Source organism: Chiloscyllium plagiosum, unplaced genomic scaffold, assembly GCF_037043375.1.
Source record: "Chiloscyllium plagiosum isolate Xiang-an unplaced genomic scaffold, Cpla_swu_hap1 HiC_scaffold_24, whole genome shotgun sequence".
Taxonomy (NCBI): Eukaryota; Metazoa; Chordata; class Chondrichthyes; order Orectolobiformes; family Hemiscylliidae; genus Chiloscyllium; species Chiloscyllium plagiosum.
Window position 1 is genome coordinate 64,947,826 of NW_028270162.1, and position 10,103 is coordinate 64,957,928.

A 10,103-nucleotide genomic window follows, 5' to 3' on the forward strand; every position below is an offset into this window, starting at 1 on the left:
CCAATGAATTGATTGAATTATTCTAGGAGGTGACCAAGTGTTTGGGTAAGGATAGGGCAGTTTGTGTAGTTTAAATGGTTCCATAGGAGACTATGCAAAAAAGGTAAAACCTCTTGGGAGCCCTTGTAACTTGACACAAACTTTCTTTGTAACAGCAAACAGAGGTTGGGATAGAAATTCACTTGTGCAACTGGGGTATTCTGACCCAGAACAGGATAAAGGAGTGAGGGAAGGGAGTGGACATCATCCCAACTCACTTTCTCTGTTGTCCTCTTTTCTCATCACATTCTGACCCTTTTTATCTTGTCTTCTACTCACACATCACCTCCTTTTGAAGCCACATCCATATTCCGAGTCGCATCATATGATCTATTTCTTAATCATATTACTTCCATCTCATTTGTTTATCCTCTTCTCCATTCATGCCTGTTGCTCCATTTTCTTCAGTTCTTGGCAGGCTCATTTTCGATTTCTATGTGTTAAATTGAACATAACTCTAGCCCTTGAGCCCATTCCCACCAGATTTCATTATAATGGTGGCTGGAGAATTGTCCCTTCCTGCAAGCAACTCAAATTATTAAAAAATGTAATCATTTTGCTTCAAATTTCCATCAATCTATCACCTTCAATTTGTTCATCTTGCCTTCTCTTCCTTGAGGTCTCTGTCTTCTTTTTGACATAGGCTGACTACTAGTAGCCAATACAAACCCACAACTCCAACATCCACCAAAACTACACAAATAGACCAATCCAGGAGACAGCCTAAGAGGAGTAATGTCTGCTAAAATGATAATTACATCTAGTGATGCTGGTTTCAAGAAAAACAGAATGTCTTGGAGGGGTAAGCAAGTGTATGATTTTTTGGTAGAGTCTGTAAAACGTGTGTCACAAATTTGAGACACATGCACTGAAGTCTGTCCAATAGCTTATCTGATGTTTCAAGCAAAGCAAATATTGTTTCATAAGTGGCATGATTCCTGCATCATTACTTAATTTTAAGATTGTAAAGCATTCTTAAGTTCACAGAAATTAAATTCTACCTGAACTGAAACTTTGAGTCCCATGTAATGAAAACACTGCCCTGTTGGTTTTATCAATTGTTGGAAGAAATGACGGAACTGCATATTTCACAGCGCTCTTGAATTGCCTTCTGAACTTTGACTGTGTCACTCCATAAATAAATGTATTTGTGCAGCAACTTAAATCGCGCAGTATGAATCCTATTTGACGAAATATGTATAAAGAATCATTGTAATTATTGGGATCTGTATCTGTGATGTTATAATATAAGAAGTCTAACACATTTGTCAACCAAAGGAGTATGAAGCTGCCAGAGATAGTGAATAATAAAATCATCGATTTCCTTCGGCTTTCTATTTCTGGGTCTTTGCAAATATCTACCTTGTTCTGACCTTTCAATCTCTTACGGGTCTGACTGGTAACTAAAATGTATCTGACTGTCAAGCTATTAAACATAATGATTAAAATGAAAGGGAATAATGGGTTGAAAACCTTATGAAACCAGTCAAATCCCACCCATGCAGGATTAGTGAAATAGTTTGGTATGTCATAACAGAACCAGGGTACATTGTCAATTATCTCTCCAGGTTCATATACAAAGTAGAAGGGAATGTTTCTTAAAGAGAATAAAATGCAAGTTGTTAATATGACGAGAAGTGCAGTTTTCTCTGTGCAATATTTAAATTTGAACTTCTGACAACAGATGGCAACAAATCGATCAAGTGAGAAAATGACAGTGAACCAAACAGAACAGTCTGTTGATGCACTAATCAGGACAAATACTGCACTACATACAGGTGTGACATCTAGGAAGGAGCGTGGGAAGTAATAATAGTGTATCTGATACAGTATGACATCAGTAATAATGACCAGTAGATCCGCTGTTGCCATGGCCATCAGATATCGAGTGGTGCATGTGGAGAGGCCACACTTTCCTTGGGATAGGATCGCAATTGCCACTAAATTAACTGTAAGATAGAAAAGTAAAAGAGACCATAAATTGGGGAATAGCATTCTTTGCATTTATATTTAGGGGTTGGTCATTTTATGAGAAACATCACAATTTACATTTCAACTAGTTTCACAACCACTCACTTTCAAATTTCATATAAGAAGGAGAAGGACATGAAATTACTTTCAAGGAATGAGTTAGGAGGATAGGAACAGGAGTCAGCTATTCAACCCATTAAAGCTATTCCACCATTCCATGAGATCTGTGACTAAACTACATTTACCCCCTTTGCACCATATCCCTCATAACACCATTGCTTTTTTAAAAAATCTCAGATTTAAAGTTGACAACTGATCTTGTATCTGGTATGCCACTTGTAAGAAGGAGTTCTAAATACCTAAAATGCTCTATGTATAAAAGTGATTCCTAATATCTCTCCTGAACTGTCTTGACTAATTCTCAATAAAAACTTTAGTTTAAGAATTTCCATCCAATGGAAATGATTCATCTTTATCTTTCGTTGTTTTTCTCTTAATACCTTGAGGACGTTGATTGGATCACCATTTAAACTTCTAAATTCTAGAGAAAACAGAAAACAGACCTAATTTGTATGATCTATCCAGGTATCATTCTTATAAATTTATGTTGTGCTCCATTCAAGGCAAATACATAGAATAAAATAGAGTATCTTTTATTCTTACATATTCTCAAGTACTGAACTACACAAGTAGGGTGAAACGTTTATGATTTAATCTCTCATGGAACCAACTAAGGTACAAAGTACCTAGATACAAATCTTAGACACAAAAAGAGAAATACAGAGCAACCTCAGTTATCCGAACAACATGGGCGGGGAGTATTTTGTTTGGATAATCAAATGTTTGGATCATTGAATGCTCGGATAACACAGTTTACCTAAGCATCAGGACCTTGAGATCTTGTTTGGATAATCTAAAATTCAGATAATTGATGTTTGAATAACTGAGGGTGTTTTGTAAAATGAAAAGAAGTTGCATTACTTTACAATGGTTCACAGTATAAATTAGAAATCAAACAGAGTTAAAAAGATAAACACTGCAGTCAAATAAACAAATTACAGATCAATATTACATAGCATAAGCTCAGCGCAGGGGCTTCCACATGTGGTCTGACCGACCTCGCAAGCACTAGCTTCCAGCTCACTCCACGTTGGCTCTCAGCTGCTTCACACCACTCCAGGCCTTCAGCCTGCTCCGCTCCAGCTCTCAAGTCATAGAGTCATAGAGATGTACAGCACGGAAACAGACCCTTCGGTCCAACATGTCGATGCCGACCAGATATCCCAACCCAATCTAGTCCCTCTGCCACCCTCTGTCTAACAACTGCCCCATTCTCCTCCAGATCTCAGCTGCTCAATGCTTCCAGCCCAGTCTGTTACAGCTCTTAGCTGCTCCACACAGTCTAGGCTCTCAGCCCACTCTGCTCTAGCTCTCAGTTGCTTCATGCCACTCCAGGTCTCCAGCTGCTCCACTTTCAACCATACCACACCACTCCTCTCCAGCTCTAAGCCGCTCCAGACTCCAGCGTGCTCAGCTCCAGCTCTCAGCTTCTCCATGCTGCTCCAGGTCTCCAGCTGGTCTGCTTTTGCTCTCAGCCACTTCACACACTCTAGGCCTCCATCCAATCCACTCCAGTGCTCAGCTACTTCACACTATTCCTGGCTTCCAGCTCACAGCACTCCAGCTGTCAACCACTCCTGCTCTCAGCTGCTCCACACCATCAGCGCATTGTGCTCAGAATCTCAGCTACTCCAGGTCTCCAGCCCTCTCTGGTCTGCTTCTCAGCCATTTCATACCATTCCAGGCTTCCAGCTCACTCCACGTTGGCTCTCAGCTGCTTCACACCACTCCAGGCCTTCAGCCTGCTCCGCTCCAGCTCTCAAGTCATAGAGTCATAGAGATGTACAGCACGGAAACAGACCCTTCGGTCCAACATGTCGATGCCGACCAGATATCCCAACCCAATCTAGTCCCTCCTGCCAGCACCTGGCCCATATCCCTCCAAACCCTTCCTATTCATATACCCATCCAGATGCCACTTAAATGTTGCAATTGTACCAGTCTTCACCACTTCCTCTGGCAGCTCATTCCATACATGTACCATTGCCTGCATGAGAAAATTGCCCCTTATGTCTCTTTTATATCTTTCCCCACTCACCCTAAACCTATGCCCTCTGGTTCTGGAATCCCCAACCCCAGGGAAAAGACTTTGTCTATTTATCCTATCCATGCCCCTCATAATTTTGTAAACCTCTATAAGGTCACCCCTCAGCTTCCGATGCTCCAGGGAAAACAGCCCCAGCCTGTTCAGCCTCTCCCTATAACTTAAATCCTCCAACCCCTTGTAAATCCTTTCTGAACCCTTTCAGGTTTCACAACATCTTTCCGATAGGAAGGAGACCAGAATTGCATGCAATATTCCAACAGTGGCCTAACAAATGTCTTGTACAGCCACAACATGACCTCCCAACTCCTGTACTCAATACTCATACCAAATGCCTTCTTCACTATCCTATCTACCTGTGACTTCACTTTCAAGGAGCTATGAACCTGCACTCCAAGGTCTCTTTGTTCAGCAACACTCCCTAGGACCTTACCATTAAGTGTATAAGTCCTGCTAAGATTTGCTTTCCCAAAATGCAGCACCTCGCATTTATCTGAATTAAACTTCATCTGTCACTTCTCAGCCCATTGGCCCATCTGGTCCAGATCCTGTTGTAATCTGAGATAACCCTCTTCGCTGTTCACTACACCTCCAATTTTGGTGTCATCTGCAAACTTACTAACTATACCTCTTATGCTCGCGGCCAAATCATTTATATAAATGACAAAAGGTAGAGGACCCAGCACCGATCCTTGTGGCACTCCACTAGTCACAGGCCACCAGTCTGAAAAACAACCCTCCACCACCACCCTCTGTCTTCTACCTTTGAGCCAGTTCTGTATCCAAATGGCTAGTTCTCCCTGTATTCCATGAGATCTAACTTTGCTAATCAGTCTCCCATGGGGAACCTTGTCGAACGCCTTACTGAAGTCCATATACATCACATCTACTGCTCTGCTCTCATCAATCCTCTTTGTTACTTCTTCAAAAAACTCAATTAAGTTTGTGAGGCATGATTTCCAATGCACAAAACCATATTGACTATCTCTAATCAGTCCTTGCCTTTCCAAATACATGTAAGTCCTGTCCCTCAGGATTCTCTCCAACAACTTGCCCACCACTGAAGTCAGGCTCACCAGTCTATAGTTCCCTGGCTTGTCTTTACCGCCCTTCTTAAACAGTCGCACCAGGTTAGCCAACCTCCAGTCTTCTGGCACCTCACCTGTGACTATCACAGCAAGAGGCCCAGCAATCACTTCTCTAGCTTCCCACAGAGTTCTCGGGTACACCTGATCAGGTCCTGGGGATTTATCCATCTTTAACCATTTCAAGACATCCAGCACTTCCTCCTCTGCAATCTGGACATTTTGCAAGATGTCACCATGTATTTCCCTACAGTCTATATCTTCCATATCCTTTTCCACAGTAAATACTGATGCAAAATATTCATTTAGTATCTCCCCCATTTTCTGTGACTCTACACAAAGGCCACCTTGCTGATCTTTGAGGGGCCCTATTCTCTCCCTTTTGTCCTTAATATATTTGTAAAAACCCCTTGGATTTTCCTTAATTCTATTTGCCAAAGTTATCTCATGTACCCGTTTTGCCCTCCTGATTTCCCTCTTAAGTATACTCCTACTTTCTTTATACTCTTCTAAGGATTCACTCGATCTATCCAGTCTATATCTGACATATGCTTCCTTCTTTTTCTTAACCAAACCCTCAATTTCTTTAGTCATTCAGCATTCCCTATATCTACCACCCTGACAGGAATATACTTTCTCTGGATTCTTGTTATCTCATTTCTGAAGGCTTCCTATTTTCCAGCCGTCCCTTTACCTGCGAACATCTGCCTCCAATCAGCTTTTGAAAGTTCTTGCCTAATACCATCAAAATTGGCCTTTCTCCAATTTAGAACTTCAACTTTTAGATCTGGGCTATTCTTTTCCATCACTATTTTAAAACATTTAGAATTATGGTTGCTGGCCCCAAAGTGCTCCCCCACTGACACCTCAGTCACCTGCCCTGCCTTATTTCCCAAGAGTAGATCAAGTTTTGCACCTTCTCTAGTAGGTACATCCACATACCGAATCAGAAAATTGTCTTGTAAGCACTTAAGAAATTCCTCTCCATCTAAACCTTTAACACTATGGCAGTCCCAGTCGATGTTTGGAAAGTTAAAATATCCTACCATAACCACCCTATTATTCTTACAGAGACCTGAGATCTCCTTACAAGTTTGTTTCTCAATTTCCCTCTGACTATTGGGGGGTCTATAATACAATCCCAATAATGTGATCATCCCTTTCTTATTTCTCAGTTCCACTCAAATAACACCCCTGGATGTATTTCCGGGAATGTCCTCCCTCAGCACAGCTCTAATGCTATCCCTTATCAAAAATGCCACTCCCCCTCCCCTCTTGCCTCCCTTTCTGTCCTTCCTGTAGTATTTATATCCTGGAACATTAAGCTGCCAGTCATGCCCATCTCTGAGCAATGTTTCTGTAATTGCTATGATATCCCAGTCCCATGTTCCTAACCATGCCCTGAGTTCATCTGCCTTCCCTGTTAGTCCCCTTGCATTGAAATAAATGCAGTTTAATTTATTAGTCCTACCTTGTCCCTGCCTGCCCTGACTGTTTGACTCACTTCTGTTCTCAACTGTACCAGTCTCAGATTGATCTCTTTCCTCACTATCTCCCTGGGTTCCCTCCCCCCCCCACCTTACTAGTTTAAATCCTCCCAAGCAGTTCTAGCAAATCTCCCTGCCAGTATATTAGTCCCCTTCCAATTTAGGTGCAATCCGTCCTTCTTGTACAGGTCACTTCTACCCCAAAAGAGATTCTAATGATCCAAAAATGTGAATCTTTCTCCCATACACCAGCTCCTCATCTGCTCTATCCTCCTATTCCTGCCCTCACTAGCTCGTAGCACTGGGAGTAATCCAGATATTACTACCCTTGAGGACCTCCTTTTTAAATTTCTGCCTAACTCTCTGTAATCTCCCTTCAGAACCTCAACCTTTTCCCTTCCAATGTCGTTGGTTCCAATGTGGACAATGATCTCTTGCTGGCCCCTCTCCCCCGTGAGAACATTCTGCACCCTCTCTGAGACATCTTTGATCCTGGCACCAGGGAAACAACACACCATTCTGCTTTTTCTCTGCTGGCCACAGAAACATCTGTCTGTACCTCTGACTACAGAATCCCCTAACACAATTGACTCTTGAAAACCAATGTAACCCTCATTGCCATTAGAGCCAGTCTCAATACCAGAAACTTGGCTGTTCGTGCTCCGTTCCCCTGACAATCCATCATCCCCTACATTTTCCAAAACAGCATACCTGTTTGAAATGGGTATATCCACAAAAGGCTCCTGCACTCGGTGCTTACCTCTCTTACCCTTCCTGGAGTTAACCCATCTGTGTGACTGTATCTGAGACTTTCCCCCTTCCTATAACTGCCATCCATCACATACTGTTGCTGTTGCAAATTCCTCATCGCTTCTATCTGTCTCTCCAACTGATCCACTCGATCTGATAAGATTCACATCCAACAGCATTTATGGCAGATATATTCCGCAGTAACCCTTAAACTCTCTTTAAACTCCCACATCTGACAAGAAGTACATATCACTGCAAAGGCCATTTTTGCTCCTTCACAATCTACAGACCCAGAAAATAACACTGTCTTATTCCTCTACAAAACACTTACCAAGTTAAATTAATAGCTATGGCTTATATTTAAGCTTAATCAAGAGACTTATCTCCAAAAACATATAATCAAGAAAGAACCCTCTGGAGTCACTAATACAGCCTAATACTTGGAAAGACTTAAAACAACAATTAACTTATCTGATTCTAAAACATAGAAACATAAAAAAATACAGCGCAGCACAGGCCCTTTGGCCCTCGATGTTGCGCCGATCCAAGCCCACCTAACCTACACTAGCCCACTATCCTCCATATGCCTATCCAATGCCCGCTTAAATGCCCATAAAGAGGGAGAGTCCACCACTGCTACTGGCAGGGCATTCCATGAACTCACGACTCACTGAGTAAAGAATCTACCCTAACATCTGCCCTATACCTACCACCCCTTAATTTAAAGCTATGCCCCCTCGTAATAGCTGACTCCATACGTGGAAAAAGGTTCTCATGGTCAACCCTATCTAAACCCCTAATCATCTTGTACACCTCTATCAAGTCATCCCTAAACCTTCTTTTCTCCAATGAAAACAGCCCCAAGTGCCTCAGCCTTTCCTCATACGATCTTCCTACCATTCCAGGCAACATCCTGGTAAACCTCCTCTGCACACGTTCCAGTACCTCCACATCCTTCCTATAGTATGGTGACCAATACTCCAGATGCGGCCGCACCAGAGTCTTATACAACTGCAACATGACCTCAGGACTCCGGAACTCAATTCCTCTACCAATAAAAGCCAGTACGCCATATGCCTTCTTCACTGCACTATTTACCTGGGTGGCAACTTTCAGAGATCTGTGTACATGGACACCAAGATCCCTCTGCTCATCCACACTACCAAGTATCCGACCATTAGCCCAGTACCCCATCTTTTTGTTATTCTTCCCAAAGTGAAGCATCTCACACTTACCTACATTGAACTCCATTTGCCACCTTTCTGCCCAGCTCTGCAACTTATCTATATCCCGCTGTAACCTGACACATCCTTCCTCTCTTTCAAAAATGTCTTTCGTATCCGCAAACTTGCTCACCCAACCTTCTAGCCCCTCCTCCAGGTCATTTATAAAAATGACAAACAGCAATGGTCCCAAAACAGATCCTTGCGGAACACTGCTAGTAACTGCACTCCAAGATGAACCTTTACCATCAACTAATACCCTCTGTCTTCTTCCAGCCAGCCAATTCCTAATCCAAACCTCCAACTCACCCTCAATGCCATACCTCTGTATTTTTTGAAGTAGCCTACCATGGGGAACCTTATCAAATGCCTTACTAAAATCCATATACACCACATCTACCACTTTACCCTCGTCCACCTCCTTAGTCACCTTCTCAAAGAATTCAATAAGGTTTGTGAGGCACGACCTGCCCTTCACAAACCATGCTGACATTATTCCTATTCAGATGTTCATAAATCCTATCCCTTACAATTCTCTCTAAGACTTTGCTCACAACAGAAGTGAGACTCACCAGCCTATAGTTACTAGGGTTATCCCTACTCCCCTTCTTGAACATTTGCTAGTCTCCAGTCTTCTGGCACTACTCCTGTAGACAACGAGGACATAAAAATCAAGGCCAATGGCTCTGCAATCTCCTCCCTTGCTTCGCAGAGAATCCTAGGATAAATGCCATCAGGCCCAGGGGACTTATCTATTTTCACCCTTTCCAGAATTTCCAACACCTCTTCCCTACATACCTCAAAGCCGTCCATTCTAATTAATTGAGACTCAGTATTCACATCAGATTCTGTGTTGTGAACTTCACCCAAACCGGTTCCTCCAAGATTAATTGTGAAAATCATTGTTTGTTAATTTTCCCAGATGCACTCCGATGTCCAGTGATGCATGCATTCAAAAAAAGCAAAGGCAGTAATTGTGCAGGTTCTGTCTCTCTCCTGCACTGTCCTCACCATGTGCTTCCTTTGTCTGTTCTTCTCCCTTTTAAAACTGCTGTTGTTTTGACTTTTTTTTCCAAAGTTCCAAAACATTCAACAGCATATGAAACAGTAATTGCTGCTCCTGAATTCAAGGAAATCATCTCCAGCACCTAAAATACCTCAAAAAAAGGAGCAGCCCTTACAGCCATAAATATTTCCCGTCCTCCATCTTGGATTACCCAGAATCCTCCAGGTGCTGCAAGGCATGTTTTCTTATCAAAAATCTTAGAAAAAAGATGGAAGAAAAGCAGAGGGAGTAAAATGGATGGATTGATGAATGCTAGGCTGAGGACTCCGAATGTTGCCTACACTTCCATCACCACTTTGCATGATATATCCTTCCTAA

The 10,103-nt window shown here is 42.3% G+C and overlaps 1 protein-coding gene across 1 annotated transcript; it reads right to left on the bottom strand.

The window, feature by feature from the left end:
* Positions 1–1,029: 1,029 nt before the first annotated feature.
* Positions 1,030–3,566, bottom strand: LOC148145776 (putative G protein-coupled receptor 139). Its single transcript, XM_088000290.1, has 2 exons — positions 3,332–3,566; positions 1,030–1,988 (listed from the first exon to the last, which is right to left on the bottom strand). Exons 1-2 carry the CDS (start codon positions 3,564–3,566, stop codon positions 1,030–1,032), a joined length of 1,194 nt encoding a protein of 397 aa, XP_087856416.1.
* Positions 3,567–10,103: the final 6,537 nt, after the last annotated feature.

What these genes read in the sequence shown, in the direction of transcription:
- LOC148145776 (XM_088000290.1), bottom strand. Translation starts at nt 3,566, where the DNA reads ATGGAGAAGCTGAGAGCTGGAGCTGAGCACGCTGGAGTCTGGAGCGGC. An exon ending in TGGAGGAGAATGGGGCAGTT is followed by an intron (nt 1,989 to 3,331) that starts GTTAGACAGAGG and finishes TCTATCTTACAG; the next exon opens with TTAATTTAGTGGCAATTGCG.